The 19,055-nt window shown below is 55.1% G+C and overlaps 1 protein-coding gene across 2 annotated transcripts; it reads right to left on the minus strand.

Moving 5' to 3' along the window:
- Positions 1-282: 282 nt before the first annotated feature.
- On the minus strand, positions 283-12,558 carry LOC129195527 (vasoactive intestinal polypeptide receptor 1-like). 2 transcript variants are annotated; one of them, XM_054801682.1, is made up of 13 exons: positions 12,222-12,558; positions 9,339-9,462; positions 6,279-6,383; positions 5,256-5,365; positions 4,883-4,980; positions 4,118-4,250; positions 3,336-3,489; positions 2,575-2,635; positions 2,255-2,321; positions 2,055-2,146; positions 1,687-1,816; positions 1,336-1,377; positions 283-1,073 (listed from the first exon to the last, which is right to left on the minus strand). In XM_054801682.1, the coding sequence occupies exons 1-13, from the start codon at positions 12,291-12,293 to the stop codon at positions 981-983; spliced, it is 1,281 nt and encodes a 426-aa protein (XP_054657657.1). In that variant the 5' UTR covers positions 12,294-12,558; the 3' UTR covers positions 283-980. The 2 variants fall into 2 exon arrangements, with proteins under 2 accessions (XP_054657657.1, XP_054657656.1); XM_054801681.1 differs by lacking the exon at positions 1,687-1,816 and having other exon boundaries at positions 967-1,073; positions 12,222-12,408.
- Between the last annotated feature and the right edge of the window lie 6,497 nt (positions 12,559-19,055).

Here is a 19,055-nt window from a genome sequence, read left to right on the forward strand (position 1 = left end):
CTTCCTCCTCCATCTACTCTCCGTGGCCATGCCCAGAGCCCGGCTGCTTCACCAGGCAGAGAAAAAGCAGGTATTTCTCCCCCAGGGAATATTTCCAGGCATTACAGACATGGGCAGGATTTCCACCCTCCAGCAAGCCTGGTACCAAGTTATCTGGGTTTGTAGAGCAAACCAAACCTCTGAAAAGCAGTACTGGATTTCAGAACAAGATTTTATTGGCAAAAAACTCACTAGTCCCAGGCAAATGAGTCCCCAGTGAAGATGAGTGAGCCCCAGTGCTTGCAAACCCTCCCATCCCTCTGGTGCAAAGCCCCTGGGAGAGCTGCAGAGCCCCTCCGAGCTGGCATGGCAAGGGTGATGGACCGTCTTCCTGGGCACCGAGAGCAGCTGAAGCAACTGGCACAGGAGAAAGGGAAACATTTTGGATATCAGGGGAGTATCTGAGTCATGACACCATTGGGGGTCTCACGTAGATAGCTGTGGGGTTTTGTCTGTCTCTGCATTTGCTTCTTCCACTCCCAGAATGGCTCCTATGGTCTGTGTCCAGGCATCTTCCCATAAGGGAAACTATTTTGTAAGCCAAGGAAGGAGGGGAAAAAAATCCCTTCAGTACTGGAGCTGCCTCAGTTTTCATTCCAGTGCCAAATGAAAAATGCCAGATGTCCTTTGTGAAATGATATTTGTGTTTCCTACTCAGTCCTGGGGCAGAAAAGGTGTAGAAGCTCTCTTCCCTTTGCCTAAAACACCGACCAAGCTGTGCAGAGAGCTTTGGGCGGGCAAGACACCGTTGCAGGGATCCATGAGAGCCACCAGCACCTGAGCAGGCAGAGCCTTTCCCAATGACCATTCACGCCACTCTCTGACGATGCCAGCCCCAGAACCTACAAAATCTTTTTTATTGTTTTTCTGGGACCGTAGCTGTGGAGCTGCCCCCCCCCCCCCATCCTCCGGGAAGTATTTCCCCCCAAGCGCTCTCCTTGTCACGCTGTGAAGTCTTGGGTCGCCAGGTTGAAGACGTTGCTCTCCATGGACGACTGCCACTTGCCCCAGTTCCTCTTGATCTCAGCCTGGACCTGAACAGACACCACAGACCAGTGCTGGCACCGAGGGGCACCCACCAGCACCCAGCAGAGGGGCAGGAGCTGCACCCTGGGCTTAACAAGGGATTTGGGGTGCAAGAGGGTGGGGACCCCCATGCACGCCTGCATGCCCATGTGTGCACACTTGCATGGTTGTGTGCATGCAATCCTCATTGGGGTGCACCCTTGGGGGTGTCTGTGTGCCCACATGTGTGGCTGTGGTGCCCAGGGGGTTGGTGTTGGGGGGGACACTCACCTCTCCATTCAGGAAGCAGTAAAGCAGAGCCACTAGGAACCCCTGAAAAGGGCAGAAAGAGCAAATTTCACCCGAGGAAAGGGGCTGGACCCTTCTGTGCTTATCTGCTGCCTGCATTTAGCATCCTCCCACATGTCTTACCCCATCCCATGGGCAGTAGGGGTATGGGATCAGTGCAAGTTCTTCACCAGACCACAACCCTTGTGCTTTGTCCCTGGTGTTCAAGGCATGCCTGGGACACAGCCCTCTCCCAAAAGAGTGCAAAGCCCCAGCAGCACATCCCGGGGTATCTTGGGATGGGACAGGATGGGTGCATGGGGATTTTGCCTACCCATCTCCCCCAGTCTCTACCTGGTAGGAGCCAAGGACCAGCTCGAAGTATAGCCGGGCGTCCACACCGATGTGCTCGGGGAAGAGCGCAAACACCACATAGTGCACCCCAAAGAGAGGGATGAGGAGCAGTGTGGACTTCGTCAGCCTCCTGTGGAGAGTGGTGGCATGAACGGGGGCCTGGGTGCAGGTGATGGTCCTGCTGCCCTGCGAGAAAAGACCTTCCCAAGAGCTTGGTCTTAACCCAAAATAGGTTTTCCACAAAAGGCAGATCTTGGAGGCTCCAAGGATGGTCCTCCTCTGTACTCCTCCAGGGAAGGGTCCCTGCTGCCCTGGGTGCCCCCAGAAACCCGGATGAGGAGCTCCCCCTTGCCCGAGCTAGCCCTTACATGTACTGCTGCTTGTAGTTTTTGCTGATGTCTGGGGACCGGATCTTCTGTGCTAACATCCTGGTGACGTTGAGGAAGATGAGGAAGTTCACCTGCCATGGGAAGCTGGGTTTCAGGCTCTGCACAGACCCCTGGTTGGGTCCCCCTGTCCGTGAGGGACCCCCTGCTCTGGGGCGGGGATACTCAGGGGACACACTCACAAATATGGCCAGGAGGATGGGCACCTTGATTACCCACCAGTAGAGACTGGTGTAGTCATCCCAGCACCTATGGGAGAGGAGAAAAGTCTCTGCTACCCACTTGCACCCTCTTAGCCCGGGTCTTGCCCCACCATCCCCCTGCCCCATTTGCACAGCACTTCTTGCAACGGGGCCCCAGTAGAAAATAGAAATAGCATTAAAATAAAGTGCTGCCCCACTGCTCTCCTCCTAAGCCTCCCATGCAAGAGGTTTGTCCCCTGGGACGTGTGTGGGGCACATGTGGCCAAGCTGGCCTGGAGAAAGGGGGTGGCTGCTCTTACCCGTGGTTGTCGTACTGCAGCCTGGTGACCACCCACACGCAGACTGTCAGCATGGGGACACCTGCAAGGACAGGACCCAGGCAGGGGTGCAGAGTCACCCTGGGTCTCTGAGGAGGCCCCCGTACCTCCCCTCCATCCCTTGTCCCCCAAAACATGCACCTGGATCAGGTCTGGGGCTCTGGAGGTGGCAGGAAGGTGACAGCCTTTCCCCCTTCTCCAGGTTTCAAAAGAAAAAGGTGCCCACTGAAGGTGATGTGCCTGTCTGCGTGTCACCTCCTGCCCACCCTCCTGCTCCCCTGTGTGCTCTTACATCAAACTTGGGCACCCGGAACCGGTGATTCCAGCCCCAGGTGGATGCAGGAAGAAGGGAGGACCTATCTCTGTCCCATCCTGACCACATTCAAGATGGGTCAGCAGCAGATGCTGCAAAGGCTCTCTGGTTGGTGGTAGCAAGCGTTTTCCCCTTCGAGTGATTCTGCACACATGCCACGAGGGCAAGGATCAGGCCATGCTGCCCGACCAGCTTCAGGGACTGGCAGGAGCTGGTGGGTGCTGACCGAGCACCAGGCCATGCAGAGAGATGCTGGGGCAGGGGGACATGCCGAGAGCAGCCCTGGTGAGCACCGTGCCTGTGGACCTTTGGCCAGGCAGATCTCAGAGCAGCGAGTCCAGGCAATCCCCGAAAGCAGTGCCTATCCCCAGCCTGTGTCAATGGGACCTCACTGGAGGGGGGTTGATGTGCCGAGGGGTCCCGCACTCACCCCAGCCGATGAGGATGTACCACCAGATGTACCTCTTGTCAGAAGTGAAGGTGAGCAGCAGCAGGGTCTGCAGGTACATGCCCTCCACCAGCAGCCAGTAGAAGTTGGCCAGGACCGAGTACTGGAAGAAGGCGATGGCTGCTTTACAGTTCACCTGTGAGGATGAGGAGGGAGAAAAGCTCAGCAGTGCTGGCTGGTGTCAGACCCTGTCCTGGGGGCACAGGGGATGGTCCACCTCCCTGTCCATCCACTCGAGGAGACCTTTGATGGCCTTTCAGTGCAGCCCCTGGGATGCTGCACCGGTTCTGCACGTCGCCTGCAGCATTTTCTGCTCTGCCTGCGCAGCATGGGCAGATGAGACAGGCTGTTATTGTAGGACCTTTAGAAATCTATGTCTGTTGGCATCCACCGTGTTGTAGCTGGGCTGCACACAGGGGTTTCTGTTTCTATTGACAATCCCAATTCTGCGCATCCAGCGGTGCAAGGTCTGTTTGATTGTACATGGTGTTACTGGGGTTGTGCACAGCTTTAGCCCTGCTGGGAGACTCTCTCTGACACCAGGGAGAGCTTTGAGGGCAGAATGTGTTCTCTGCAGACAGAGCCCATGCAGAGATGCTGTCATGAACCTCCTGAAGTCCACCCAAGCCACGCTTTCCTCCCCAGGTTCACAGCCTCTCTCTCCCTCCTCTTTGCAGTGCTAAATCTGCTGCAAATGCAGCCAGACCCCTCCAGATCAGCACATGGTGCCCTGCCCTGCACCGTGCTGGGGCTCAGCACCTTACCGTTGACATCGTGCAGTGGTCAATGGACTCGTCCGAGAAGAGGACGGCATCCTTGATGAACACGGCGGCCCCGCGCAGTATGAAGGAGGTGAAGAAGTGGATGTGGATGGAGTTCCTGGTGCAATGCAGCTTCCTACAGGAGGAAGAGATGTTCTGTGCCCAGGGAGGAGCACAGAAAGGAGATGGGCAGAGAAGCTTCTCCTTTGGGAGCCGCTTCCCTGGCTGCACACCAGCCCGTGGGACCATGTGTTGGTGGTGGTCAAGCACAAACCCCTGGAGAAGGTTTTCCTGCTCTGAAATCATGAAGGACAGGGTTGTGCCGTGCTCGAGGCTGCTGCCTGGAGACAAGGTGTGCTGGGGAACATCCTCCAGCCACCTCTGGAGAGCATAATTCTGCAGCACAGTGAGGTCTGCAAAAACAAAGCTTGAAAGGGCAACCTGAGGGTTTAAAGTCTGTGTGTCATAGAATCATAGAATCATAGAATGGTTTGGGTTGGAAGGGACCTCAAAGATCATCTAGTTCCAACCCCCCTGCCATGGGCAGGGACACCCTCCACTAGACAGGTTGCCCAAAGCCCCATCCAACCTGTCAGCAGGACAGGGTAATGCTGCAGTTCGTTTCATGACTCCCTGGTTATCTGTATTGGCAGGGATGGAGCCTGGCTGCTCTGGGAGGGGAGAAACGGAGAGCAGCCATCCCCTGGTGATGATTTACCCTGTTCTCCTCCAGCTGCAGCCCATGGAGCGGCCAGTGCCGAGCCCTACCTGAAGCAGGAGAAGATGCCAATGGCCAAGAACAGGGCTGCCAGGGATGTGGAGTAGCCGCAGGTGTAAAGCACTTTCATGGTGACAAAATAGCCTTTCTGGAAGGGAAAGCACCAGCGCAGTGAGGCCGTGTGGGCTGGGAGGTGCTGGTCTGTGATGGGCAGGGAGGTGGCAGGGTGACAGCCCAGCCCTTGCCCAGGCTGGGCTTGTGCCCAGCCAAGCTCAAATCTCTCCGGGCAGCCCAGCAATAAGGGCAAAGCCAACGAGAGATCCCCGAGAGCATCCTCATGTTTCATTGCCCAACAACGTGTGTCAACGTGGGGTAGGATGATGCTAGGGAGGGTGCCCCACAGCCCCTGGGGGACCCACTTGCCTTGGCTTCGGTGTCATTATTGCTGCCGATGGCCTCCAGCTCGCAGGCATTGTAGTAGGTGGGGCTGGGGAAGCTCCATCCTGACTCAGTGCAGTTCCTCCAGATCAGCGCTGCAGCAACAAGAAGGGACCTCACGAGAGCCACGAGCATTGCCTCTGTATCAGCACCCCCAAAATGTCCAGCCTGCGGATGGCACCCTGCTTTCCGGGACGGTGCCTAAATCACAGCACAGGCATCCCGGCTGTGACAGCAGCATGGTACCCGAATGGCCTGGCTGCCCCAACCCTCCCATCCAGATCACATCCCTGCCCTCCAGTGCTGTACCTGGAGGTACCAGGACATCTCAGGGCAGGCTGTGAAAGCAAACACAGTGGGAGGGAATTAAGGCTAAAAAGGGGCTTTCTCATCCTGCGAGAGCTTCATCAAGCCTTTCCTGAGCTGTTTCTACCCTAAAGCAAGCATTTACCAACTCTCCATCGCCTTTTCAATTATACCCAGCTGAGGAAGCACTCGGATGCCGTGGGGGCCGGTTGGGTGCTCTCCTTCACACTCTGCTGCCTCCGAGATGGATGGAGGCAGCGGCTCCCCCGGCAGCAGTGCCCACCCCAGTAGAGTGCCTGGCCTTGAAATAATAATGACTTTATGCTGCGTTTTTCATCTGCGTGGCTGGGAGTGGTATCAAGCAGGTCAGGAGCATTATGCCAGTGTTCAGGTGGGGAAAGGAGGGCACTGAGCAGCTAGGGAATGTCCCGGCGTCACCCAGTTGGAAGATGAGGTGCCCAAGTGCTCTACCCACAGAGGATGCTTGCTACTGGGTGATGAAAGGGTCTGGGGGCTTTTCTGGCGTGGAAGCACCCTGCATCTCTGCTTTTGCCTGTCCCCTGCTTGGATTGCAATATATGCCAAGCTTTTGGATGGAGCAGGAGCTGTGCGACCAGAGGGGAAGAGTTGGGGTAGCACAAGGATCCCAGGCAGGCAGGGTCCCAGGGGATGAGTGGTCCGGGCTGGATTCAGAACATGCACCTTTGGACTTCTTGAAGACGAGGATGTCAGGGCAGGTGACAGCTCGGGACTGGCCGATGGGCACGGCTGACCAGCAGCTCACTCCATCCCACTCAGTCGGGCAGCCTGGGGAGGGATGGGACAATTAGTGCCCCTGGGAAGGGACGTGCTGGGGGGACACACGCAGCCCCCTGGTCCCCAGGCACAGCCCAGAGCAGGCACGGCTGCGCAGATGTAACGGGAGAACGGAGAGCGGCCAGCCGTCACCCGATCTACAGGGCCATGCCGTACCCCCTCAGGAATTAGGAGCATCCCGGCTCCAGTTCTGGGAATGACCTCCCCCAGTGCTGAGATCTCCTTTTAGCCCCATGGTGAGATGGGACCTGGTATTTCCTGGGGCTACATCAGACCTAGAGCTCCTGTGGGGAGACCCTGGGGGCCGAGGGTGTGGGAAAGGCTGGGACTTTCCTGGTGGCATCTGAAATAATGCAGATTTATGCTGGATTTCTGCACCCAGCAGCTGTGGTGGCTCAGCTCGGGACATCTCTCCAGGCCAAAGGAGGAGGACAGGAGAAAGCACCACAAGACTTGCTGGAGAGCAATTAGCTTAAACATATTTTGCTTCTCTCTCTAGCGCTAAGTTCATCTTTAAATGACTCTCCGATTGCCTTGGAAACAAGCACGGCCAAGCAGACGCGGGGCCTCGAAGAATTAGTGCTCCAGCACACCAGGATGAGACACAGACATCACACTTCCAGGACAGCTCTCCTCCTTGCACATGTACATTATTAACCTTGTAGATATACATTATTAACCTGGAGCCACATCTATTCCCAGCCAGGGAATGTGGACTCAGACAAGTCTAATTAGTTTTCTCTGATTTCAGCAAAGTGGTCCTGTAGGTATCTGGCCAGGCTTGGAGGGATTTGCAGGGCTGTCATTACAACGCCAAGGTACGTCTTAATTTTTGCTCTGGAGGACAGGTGAACTGAGCACAGCTATTGGGACCGTCGCTGAGAGCAGTTGCTTCGTTTCTTGGGGTCTGAGCAAAACATCTGGATGTGTCTGTATGGCAGAGCCATCCCGCTGCATATAAATGCATCTCTCACTGTATGAACGAGCTCTTCCAGCACAGTGAGCACTGTGGGTGCTTGGTCGGGAGACAGAGGAGCAGCCCATGGCACAGGGATCGAGCTGGGATTCACGCAGCTCTGCAGTGCATTCCCAGGGAATAAAGTCAGCCCTCCATTTGGATGGGGAGAAAAGGTTTAAGTCCCCCTTCCCACACCGATTCCCTCTCCCGGGCTGCTGTAGCATCTAAAAAAATCACATTTCTTACAGCTGGGCAAAATTGGAACAACTCTCCTATGGAGAAGAGGTGATGGAGGCAACTTCTGGGGGGACAAGGCAAAAAAATGTGAGCAAAGGAACTGGCAATGTGTCTCATTGCAAAGCTCATGGGAAGGAGCTGTGCCTTCAGCATCCCCGCACTGTTGGTCCCCAGGGCCACCACATCCTCATGCCGTCCCCTGTCCCTGAGCTCCCAGCCAGTGTAGCCCGGCAGCCTGAGGTGTTTGGTTTGGATTGACCCAAAGCAACCTGCTTTATTCCAGTTTTCCCAGTGGAGGGCTGAAACATCCCTGAGACCAGCATTATCCTTGTGACGTTCTCCTTCACATGGCCGAAAAGAGCATTTTTTTCCCCCTCAAAATGCAGTTAGATGGGAAGTTCCTGCTCAGCATTTCTACTGGTTAATTACACACAGACCTGCCAGGGCTGCCTCCCTATTTCTTGCTGCTCTAACTGTATCTGGAGACCTCCAAAAGGATCATTTGAGCCTCACCAGCCAGTTATTTCTTCCCAACTATTTCAGAGCAGTAAATGCTGCGAGCACCGGAGCAGAGTTTGAAGTGAAAGCACTGCAAACAGGATCCCTAACCAGTTTTAGGGCCCCACGGTGGGTTCCCCAGCAGGATGCTGAAACCTGACGTCCCTGTCCTGTTCCTTCATGCTATATTGCCACCACATCCCAAGCATCCGAGCCTTCCCCTCCATCGTCACTTCGTGCCATGCTCTCCTCAGGACCCTCCCCATGCTGGCACAAGCAAACAAGGGGGAAGGGATAAATTCAGTTCAGGTGGGCAGCGGAGGCAGCAGTCAAGCAGGAAACCTGGGATTAAATACTGATTTTAATTATGCATTCATGCTTCTTGGTTATTTTCCTACAGTGAGATTCCTTCCCCCTAGCTGGCATGATCTGGGCTGCAAAATGGACCTTTTCCAATCAACTTGGCTAAGCTGGATGATATGTTATATCTCTGCACAGTTACTTAAGCAATTATGCACCTTAACATGCATTTATTGAGATGCTTCATTTTTACATCTGTATTAGATGAAACCCATTGAATGACGCATTTCTTATTCACTAGGTGATAATTTTTACCCAGAATTTGAGCCAAGCTGCTTTTGGATGGAAATTGAAATGCAATTAAAAAAAAAATGTACAAAACCAGCACTTTAAAACTGTTTTTCAATTAGTTAATTGGTTTAAAAGTCGCGGATATGTAGAAATTAAGTTGCCTAAAACATGTTTAGCACTAAAACTAACTGAATTAGAGAGGCAAGAAGGTGTGAAGTGGTGACACGCACTGTGCGACACTCGTGCTGATGGCCAGGGCTCTGCATTGCCCGTGCCTGCAGCCCTGCCCAGCCCCGGCACATCGGTGCAGGTGGGATGGGAGTGGGGCACGAGACTCTGCCATTGTTTCATTGCCATATGCCATAAATCTGGAGGGACTCAGCCCCTGCAGCTGTTTGCATCTCTGAGCCCACCTGTACCCCCCGGGTGAAATCTCAGCCCCCCTCCCTCCCCACAGCAGCAATTCTGGGGCTCCCCAGGGATGCTTCTTAGCCTTCTCCTCGGTGCTGCTCTCCATTTTCCTGAAAATACCTGCTCTTCTGCATCTATGTGCACACTGCAAGTCCCCTACCACGGATCATCCTCCAAAGACCCCCTTAGCAAATCCTCCCCCTCCTCCCACGGGAGATGAGCCCCGTGCACGGTGGGCGGCTCGCACTCACCTTGCTGCCCCAGGGATCTGGGGGGGGCTGACATTTGGCTTTCACTCCTGATAATCTCCAGACATTCAGCTTCTTGCTCTTGGAAATAGAGGACAACGGAGCAGTCGGGATGTGTCGCTCGCACCTTGGGAGGAGGAAAAGGGCAGACAGTAGGATGCCAGGCATTAAAAGACCTGAGCAGGCAGGGTACCAACCAATATTCACTATTTCTGCTGCAGCCAGCCCCAGGAGAGCCTATCTACGTAACCGTGCTTTTGGGCCCTGACATTTCTTTAGCTTTCTACTGTTTGCCTTGTAAACACCATAAAGAACCACTGCAATTATTCCTAATTCCCTCTGAAAGAGTGTGATGCTTAAGGGCACCGCTCCGCCAAGACGTAAGCTCCATGCAGAAGAGCTGAACTTAAAGACGGAGAGTCCGACCCCATCAGCAGGGCAGAGGCGAGCACATTCAAAGGAAGCCATGTAATTAGACATTTGAAAAAACCCACCTATTCAGGCATGTCTAATCCTTCTCTTGCTGGCTGGGTTTTGCTCACATAGGTTTTGCTCACGTACAGGCTGGTGTATTTTAATCAGAGGTATTGGTGATGGCCGTCGGAGTTCATCCTTCTCTTGTTCCCCAGCTTTTTGGGGAGATGCTGCAAAATGGGCACGCCGACCTCCTTAAAGCTTTTGGGTTTGCTCACAGAAGTGCTGAGACAGCAAGGAGCACGCCCTGCGCCTCCCAAAAATGCAGGGGACGTGGTGGCTTAGTGTCCTGGGATAGGGTTGCCCAGGAAACCCCACTTTTGGCGTTTGCCCCTTTGGCTTTTAACTGGAGAGCCAGGAGATTGAGGCTGAACTGAATTTTGCATGCCCATTCCCACACATCTGTGCCCATTCCCACACATCCATTCCCATCATACCAGGACATGTCTGGCACAGTGTTTTTGGGCCAGGACATGGGACTGGGCTGCTGATGGTTTTAGGTGTGTGAACAGAGATATAAAAGCTGGACAAATAGAGGGATGAGGATGGGCAAGTGGACCCAGACTGGAGGGAAGTCTGGGGCATTAAAGCATTGCTTGACTGAGCTCTGTCCTTCCCTGCCCTGTCCTGGTCACCATGCAGCCACTCCTCTGGGGTTCCTTCACCTCCCCCAGGAGATTTTGTTTCCTTTTCCTGCTGAACACAAGATTTACAAGGGAATTCCCAGTCTGCAAAGTGCATTTTGGTGATGGCTGCTGGGCACAGCACCGAGAAAGCACACTACATCATAATGATGAAGGACCTGGACTGGGCAGAGGTGCCTCAGCCCCTTTAAGCTGCAAAGCTGCAGGTTTTTATTATTTATGGCAATGCAGCCTGGCAGCTGGAGCACCAGAGAGGGTAATGTGCAGTGCTCCCTTCAGAGCTTGCTTCAGGGCAGGCAACTCCTTGCTGTGCCTCAGTTTCCCCATCTGGGAAGGAGCCTGATGCCATCACTCATAAAGCCCTCAAAGCCTCCAGCACTCCCCTGCCCTGCTTGCTTTTCTTTCTTTCTTTCTTTCTTTCTTTCTTTCTTTCTTTCTTTCTTTCTTTCTTTCTTTCTTTCTTTCTTTCTTTCTCTTTCTTTCTTTCTTTCTTTCTTTCTTTCTTTCTTTCTTTCTTTCTTTCTTTCTTTCTTTCTTTCTTTCTTTCTTTCTTTCTTTCTTTCTTTCTTTCTTTCTCTCTCTCTCTCTTTCTTTCTTTCTTTCTTTCTTTCTTTCTTTCTTTCTTTCTTTCTTTCTTTCTTTCTTTCTTTCTTTCTCTCTCTCTCTCTTTTCCTTCCTTCCTCCCTTCCTTCCTCCCTTCCTCCCTTCCCCCCTTCCCCCATCCCTTCCCTTCCCTTCCCTTCCCTTCCCTTCCCTTCCCTTCCCTTCCCTTCCCTTCCCTTCCCTTCCCTTCCCTTCCCTTCCCTTCTTGTTTTCTTTTTTCCCTTTTTCCCCCCTTTCTTTTCCTCCCTTCCTTTCCCCCCTTCCCTTTCTTTTCATTTTCTTTTCCTTTCCCTTACTCAAAACCTCCATGTCAGCTAAAGAACTTGTGGAGCGAAGCAGCGCTGGGAGAGATCCCAACGGCTTTGCAGAGAAATGCCGAGCTGAAACCCTCTCCCGCCGGAGACATCCATCCCTGGCAGTTGCCACCGAAGCAATTTGACAAGTTCAGGATGGGTTTGCTGACGTGGCTGCCAGACTCATCGCGCATTGCCCTGGCAGCACAACTGCTCCGTGTCCCCCCCCATTTCAGCCATTCCGGTGGGTCTGCCTGGGGCTGGGGGGCACCACATGCATGGTCCTTGCCCCCAGCACCCTCCAGCCATCCCAGCCTTCCTGCCTGTGGATGCTCCCCCAGGCCCTTGGGGTTTGGGGCTCCTTTGAGGCACGTAGGACGACGTGAGCAAAGCCCGCACCAGGACCCACGTGAGGATGGTGGGGTCTATCCCTGAGGCAGGGCAGAGCGGGGTCACACTCCCTGGGGATGCCCTGGAGCAGCCCCTGGAGCTGAACCCCACAGGAGTTTTGCCGGCTGCCCTGGCCAGGTTCTGAGCGCAGTCCCAGCCCCGGGGAGCACAGCGGGGTCCTGGCATTGCCCACCTCCCACCCTGCCCGTCCGTGTGCTGCATTTCAGCAAATCCTCCCCCAGAAGCACCTGAGTGGGTGCAGCGGTGCTGGGGGCTCGCAGGGCTGTGGCTTGGTGTCACCCTTGGGTCGGGCAGCACAAGGGATGACAGGCATGGGAGAGACCTGAGCCGTGGCCAGGACTGCAGGCAGGCTGCTCCCCAGGGCTGGCCGGACCCCCAAGCGGCTGTCACAGGCAGGAGACTGCCACACTCAGTGCCCACCCTCTCCCCTCCCTGGTCCTGTCATCCCCAGGGACACTTACCCGAAGCATCAGGAGTGTGAGCAGCAGGACCGGCAGCGTGCAGGCGCAGGGGAGCTGCCACAGGCACCCCATGGCTGGAGCCAACTCTGTGCTGCCCAGTCCACGGGTGTCCCAGCTCAGTCCCAGAGGGGTTGGGGATGGCCCAGCTCCTCCTGCATGGCTCTGCGAGTTGGGGGCCGCATCAGGACCCCGGCTCCAAGGGGTGACCCAGCACCCTGCTCCCCCTAACTCTTCCCGGCCGTATCCTGACGCTCCTGGCTCCCTCCGGGACCCTTTCCCGTGGCAGGTGCTCGGTCCCACTGGGGTGGCCCTGACCCACTCCCCGTGCCCACTCAACTCTGGCTGTGTTCCTCCCCCTCCCCCCCCCACCCCGTTTCCCCTTCCTCGCCGTCCCTGCCCAGCACCGATGGGCGCTGTCTCTCTGCGAGACTGAATGTCACAGCTCCTGGATCTGGTAATACGGGAGACTCCACCCTCCGCTCCCCCTCCCCACGCAGAGGGCTGGATGCGAGGAGCAGCATGGGGCGGGGGGGGACACCCCAGCCTGGCACTGCCCAGCCTGGTCACCGCCGAGCTCCCGGCACCCCCTTATCTGCTCCCATCAGGGACCTGGGCCCCCCCGAGCTGTGCGCAGGGGGATGCCCAGTGTGGGCACGAGCCCTCTCGCCTGCTCCTTGGATGCTGCTGAGCTGGAAAACTGCTGGCTAAAGGCTTTGGGAAGTGGGGGTGCAGCCAGGATGGGGTGCAGGTGGTATGCCAAGGGTCACGCTGCTCCCCGGCCAGCTCCACATGGGACCTGGGACTAGAAGAAGGTAGAAAGCTCAAAGGAGATATTGTAATGCTGGGATTGTGCACACACACACACGTGTGCAAACACATGCCCTGACACATGTGTGCAGTGATGCTCCTTCAAGCCCTGCCTGCACAGGAGGCTCTGCCAGCCCCAGCATGGCAGGCAGTGCTGCCTGTCCCCATCCCCAGCTGCATCCTGCCTGCTCACCCACCTCCTGCCTCTCCTGCCTGGGACACCAAGAAAGGGCCAGGGTGGGCAGTGGGTGTCCAGCAGGCAGCACGTGGCTCTGCAAAATAACCTTAATTCTGCTTCAGATGAGGTTTTTGGTCTTCACTGAGTTCATGGTTTTGGTGGTTTGGTGCTACCAGGATGCCGGGTATTGTAATCTTGGTACCAAACCAGAGCAGAGCAGAGGGGATGCTGGTGGACCCTGGGAACAGGAGCAACCTGTGATGGACACACATCTCCCTGAGCACAAAACACTCAGCACAGCATCCCTCCCAGCCATGCCCAGGGATGGGGCTACCCCTGGGGCCAGCTATGGACCCCCAGACCCTCACCTGGGGTCTTCTTTTATATATATATATAAAAAAATAAATATATATATAAAATTCTCCATACTAGAAAGCCCCAGCCCCTTTACCAAGGGGAATTTTGACCCAAACTTCATCATTTTAATGCTTTTAGTGATGAAACAGAGAGGGCAGGAGGGGCGAAGGAAGCAGGAGGAAATCCAGGAGCACAGGGAAGGCAGCCGTGACAATCTCTTGGGATCAAAGATCCAGCCTCGCGCCCCTGGACCATCCAAAATCCTCCTTACCGCAACACCTGACGTGTGGGTGATGGTGAAAGGAGGGACTGAAAATGGCCCCAAAGGGGCCAAAGAGGGCTGGGGGTGGGAGGGGGAGGGCTGTACCGCACTTTGTACTGGGGTGGGAGGAGGGTGAACCATTTATGTTGCTAATTTTAGTAACCCTACGTCATTATCATTTCTTAACGAGGCAGCAGATCATATTAGCTGCTCTTTCCATAACTTCTCATAATGAGATATGAAGCCAATGAAAGAACCGCTGCTGTTGCTCTGCCACCTCAATAAGAACTGCTACGTAAATTAAATACCCCTAAAAAAATGCAAATAAAAGAACTAGGTCCTTAATATTTAAAAGCACTTCTTTGACATTATTAGGAGTGACCGACGCTGCTCTCGGAGGTGCAGACCGGCAAAGGCTGAGCCTGTGTTGACACAAAAGGCTGCCGAGACCTGGCCAGACTCATTACCATCTAATAGTTTCCACTGAAATGCAAACACCCAATTTTAATCATTTAATTTTCCAACAGCATATAAACACGCAGTGGGAGGGTGCCTTATCAGATGCTGCTAAAACCAAATAAAACAATACCTGATGCAAATAACCCTCTGCCTGAGCTGGCTGCATCGCCCCATGGGCAGCACAGGCAGCTCCGGCTGCTGCTGGCTGAGGTGGGGGGCAGAGGAACGGGGTGATGGGGGACGGGGTCTGATTTGGGGGTGGCGGTGGCCCGGAGCAGCCCAACGTGTCCCCTCAAGGCCAGTTTATTTGGTGCCATCTGGTGGCAAATGGACTGGTGGGTCCGTCCCCAGCTGGTCGCTGGAGGACAGCAGCCCGTCTCCGGAGGCGGCCGGTCTGGTCCCCTGCGGTGGGAAAGGCCAGATGAGGTTTGCAAAGTGTTACATCACCGGAGGATGTGCGTTGCTTTTCCCTTCCCCAGCGAGCACCCCGTCCAATGAGGGGTGTGATGGGGAGCAGTGGGGACCCCTCAGGTGGTGCCAACCACCTCTGCCTTCCCGAGCTGGTCCTGCCCTTCCTCCAGCGAGGATGAGCTGGGACAGAAATGGTGGCTTGATGTTCTGCCTGGCGCTGGGTGACCTGCCCAGCCCTGCTGGCATTAGGGCTGTTGCTCTCTTTTGCAGCAGCAAGTGGAAAATAAGTGAGGTCAAACTCACTGCTTTGCAAATCTTGTCCAGCCTGGGACCCTCCAGCCCCTCCCCGGGCTCCCCACCTGGACCAGCATACGGGTATGCAGTGGTGACAGTGATGGGGACGGTGGTGGCTGGCTGGAGGGGACAGGACAGGAGGATTTGCCTCAGGCACATCGCTTTGGTGTGGCAGCACAGGCATGCACAGCTGTGGGTGGCGGAGAACGGTGATTGTGGGGTTCCGTGTGGGTGCTGAGGCTCCGGGGAAGCTCCCCAAGGTTGCCCTCCAGCCACGGGTGCTCCCATTAATCCAACGCCAGCGCTGGGATTGCTGCTGGTGCGTGTCGGTAATTACAAATGACTCAGCCATTTCCAAAGCAAATGAAGTCACTCGCAGTATTCTTTTTGCAAGTGGCAAATGCTCATTTAGCAAGGGCTGGAAATTACTAATTGTGTTACCTCCATGCCACCTTACAGGAAAGAACTGGGGTGTCCCCGGCCCTTGCCAACAACTTCTTGCTTTATTTTGGGATCTGTGGAAGGAAACGGTCTGCGAAGGGTGATTCAGAGTAAGAGGAGACCACGGTGGCTGGATGATGGCTTGGGGAAGATGAGGCTCAAAGCTCCAGCAGCGTGAGACCTCCTGGAAGGACAAAGTGGTAATTTTTTGTAATCAGCTTTCAAAATCAGATGTTTCCACCCACTTGTGCTCGCAGACCCACAGAGCATTGCCGAGTGGCTACGTGTGACAGCGTGACGCAGAGCTCAGGGGACAGCGGCTGCCAAGCTGCCACTCCATATCCGGGGTTTGTCCTCACGTGCAATGACAAACTGGTTTTGGGGACTGGTTTTTTTATACCTGGTAGGAGCCAGCAGTGATTATGGGGGGATGTATTGCCTTAATCGTGCTTACTTCAGCTTACTTCATCTTCCACGAGTCTTGGGCAAGGTTGCTGCCTCCTGCCTGTGTTTCCTCATTTTGGGAATTGCTCTGGTTCCAATTTGTCTCAGGGAAGAGGGACGGCACAAGGGATGCGCTGTCACCTCGCTGCCCTCCCCCAGTTATTGGAGGGCAGCTCAGTGAGTCATTGCTGCCAGGTCATATCAGAGCACAGCTCATCCAGGCTGGATGCATCACCGTCCTGGCGTTCCTGGTCTGACAGCGGGCCATTACACCCCAGGTGCCCGTGCTCTGCTCCTCAACTAATTTGCCAAAGTTTGTTGCTGCTAAGCTTTCTTCGCTTGCATTGCAAGCAGAGACTTGTGCAGAGAGAGCATCGCTTGCCTCCGAGGGGCTGGGTCATATTGTTCGTGCTCCAGATGCCCGATGCAGCATCACCCCCAGCTCCCAGCTTGTGCTGTGGCATCTGCTTGCACCTACATGGTGCAGATGTTGGGTTCATGTCCCAGGTGGTGGCAGAGGGTGCCTGTCCCTCCTGGTCCCCAGGGGATTGACCCTGTTTCAGGACCACTGCCTCAGTCCTGACAACGGCCCAAAGCGGAGCTGCTGGCAGAGTCCACCTTCTGCCTAAACAGGGGATGGGGCTGAGTTCCTGGCCTTGAGCTTGACGTTGGATGAAGTAAATCTTTGGCGATGGTTTTCAGAACAAGGTATCCCAGACTTCCTGTAAGAGAGAGGCTCAACAGCTTCCAAAGTGAGGGCTGCTAGTAAAATTATCTGCTGAGCATCCTCAGGGTGTCTCTTAGCACACATCTTGGTCTGGGGCTTGGGTTCGGCAAGGTGGCTCCTACTGGGGACAGTGGGGTCCATCCCCACCGGAACTTTATAATGCTCTGATCCCTCCTGAGCCCTGGTTTTCCATGACGTGGATGGCTTATGTGCCACCACCAAGCACGTCAAGACGGGGAGCATAAACTGGTCCTCAGCTGTCGCCTCTCCCCAGTGTAGGTGAGTCAGCTGATGGGGGTCCTCACCCCACCTCCTTGGTGAGAAGAGGTGGTATCTCCAGCCGGAGAGTCATTTCTACCTGTGAAAGGTGTCTTTGGGCAGTGTCCTGGGGACAGCACAGCCACAGCTGCCTTTCTCCATCCTCACCCCACGTGCCTTGACACTTGCACTTCCCTGTGCCCAGACCGTGTTTTCCTGGCCTGTGCTCATGATGCCACTCAGCATCCATCCATAACCTGGAAGTCGATACTCCTGCTCTCCCACACGGCCACGAGTGCTCCTGCCTAAGGGGGCCTGGGTGGGGGTTGCCCCCGTTCTGACATCTGCAGCCCTAATTCAATGTCTCTGTGCTGTAGAGAAGATTGAGAGCCAGGCTGACAACGGATGGGTGGGCGCGTGGTGCCCACATCTCCTGCTCCCTCTCCCCAGCTGATGCTCAGACCTTCTCTCTCTGTGACAGACGTGCTGGGGGACTTAAGAAGAGACATGCCACAGTGACAGGCTGCCTGTCCCTGCCTGCAGCTGAGCCCCCAGCCTGTGCACTGTCCTGCAATGCTGCACGAGGTGCACTGGGGCTGTGGGTTGTACTGGAGGGCAGCTAATAACACCCTGAAGGGGCTCAAGCTGCCATGGGGGACCTGAGGACATTCAGAGCAGCTCCCCTGGGTCCCCTTGTTGTCCCACCACTGGCAGAAGGTTTCTTTATGCTGCTTAGCGCATTGCCCCGGTGCTTGAATCTTTCCTACAGATGAGAACAATATTAGCACCAGTGAGATGGATACCCGGGCTCTGTTCAGAGCAAGGCAGGCTCTGCCAGAAGCAGGGGGTAATCAGCAAAGTAATTAAATGTGCAAATAATGGGAATTTGGGAGTTATAACAAAAGGCAGAGAAATAATCTGGAGGGGCCTGGAGAAATTAGGAACACAGAGCAAAATCTAATCAAGCAGAAAATAGCCCGACTGGAGCCAACAGTTAGGGGCTAAGGCAGCCAGCCTCGGAGCGCTCCTCCTCTGACATTTGGGGGTGTCTCTGGTGATGTTTTAGGGCAGAACAAGAGTTTTTTGAAGAGACCTGTTCCTCCTTGGTGAGCAGGGCTGGCTGCAGGCTCGGTTCCTGGGAAAAGTTCCCAGATCTGTGCTATTGGTGGACGGTGGATTTTGGATGTAATATTGATGGAAATAATCACCCAGAAGAACAGCCTGGGGAAACGCAGCTGATGGCAGTGGAGCAAAGATACCTGAGGCCAGTGGGAAGTTGTGCTATTTTGGGGGAGAAAGTGGATTTTCACTGCAATGGGTTTACTGGGGCTTAAATATTCCGTGCAGACGTACTGTGCCGCAGTGTTTCCCTGAGATGAGCTTGGACACACAGAGCTCTCTGGTCAAGGGGAGATAAAGGGAAAATGTGAGCTGGTTTTGGTCTGCTGGACACAAATCCCTGTGTGAGCATCTGGGAGGGACTCGTGGAAGGGGAGAGCAGCAGGCTGGAGCAAGGCTCTGGCACAATTGATTTGTGCTCATGTTAAGCCTTGCCAGGGTTTCCACAAGGGGATGTGGTGGCTGGTCATTGCATCCCCAGGGAAGTGGTCCATGAGGCTGGGAGCCTGACCCAGGGGACCCGGTGCTGTGCTGTGGACACCCTGGGGACCAGACCTCAGGTGGCACTGTCAGGGCTGAGGGACATCCCCTGCCACTGTACCTTGGTTGTACGTGGGGTTGTCGTTTCTGAGGACCTGTGAGGGGACATCCCATGGGGTGCAAGGACCTTCTCCCTCCACCGACAGAGACCCCAGCCCGTGGTGCACTGGCATGGATGCCTCCATCCGACGGCAGGCACCACAGAGCCTTGTGGGTCCGATCCCAGCCTGACATCCAAAGCTATCCCAGACTCTCATCCAGACCTGTCTCCAGATGCTCCCTGCAAAGGCACCTCACCAGGTTTGTTCCGATGTCCTGGAGTGCCTCTCGGTGCAGGTGACACGGCTCAGCCCTGCAGGGATGCGCTGCAGCTGCCTCCCGCCCCTCCAGGTGCTTTCCACCGGTGCTTGAAAGGACCTTTCAATAAGTCCCAATCAAAGAGGTGGCGTGGTGAGGAGTGAGCTGCTCTGATGGGAAAGCACATCCCACCAGCCCTTGTTCCTTCCTTGTTTTCCCATTTCTCTGCCTTCTGCCCCA

This window comes from Grus americana, chromosome 22 (assembly GCF_028858705.1).
Source record: "Grus americana isolate bGruAme1 chromosome 22, bGruAme1.mat, whole genome shotgun sequence".
Taxonomy (NCBI): Eukaryota; Metazoa; Chordata; class Aves; order Gruiformes; family Gruidae; genus Grus; species Grus americana.

What these genes read in the sequence shown, in the direction of transcription:
- LOC129195527 (XM_054801682.1), bottom strand. Translation starts at nt 12,293, where the DNA reads ATGGGGTGCCTGTGGCAGCTCCCCTGCGCCTGCACGCTGCCGGTCCTG. An exon ending in TCACACTCCTGATGCTTCGG is followed by an intron (nt 9,463 to 12,221) that starts GTAAGTGTCCCT and finishes CCTCCTCCCAAG; the next exon opens with GTGCGAGCGACACATCCCGA. An exon ending in GTACATCCTCATCGGCTGGG is followed by an intron (nt 2,636 to 3,335) that starts GTGAGTGCGGGA and finishes CTGTCCTTGCAG; the next exon opens with GTGTCCCCATGCTGACAGTC.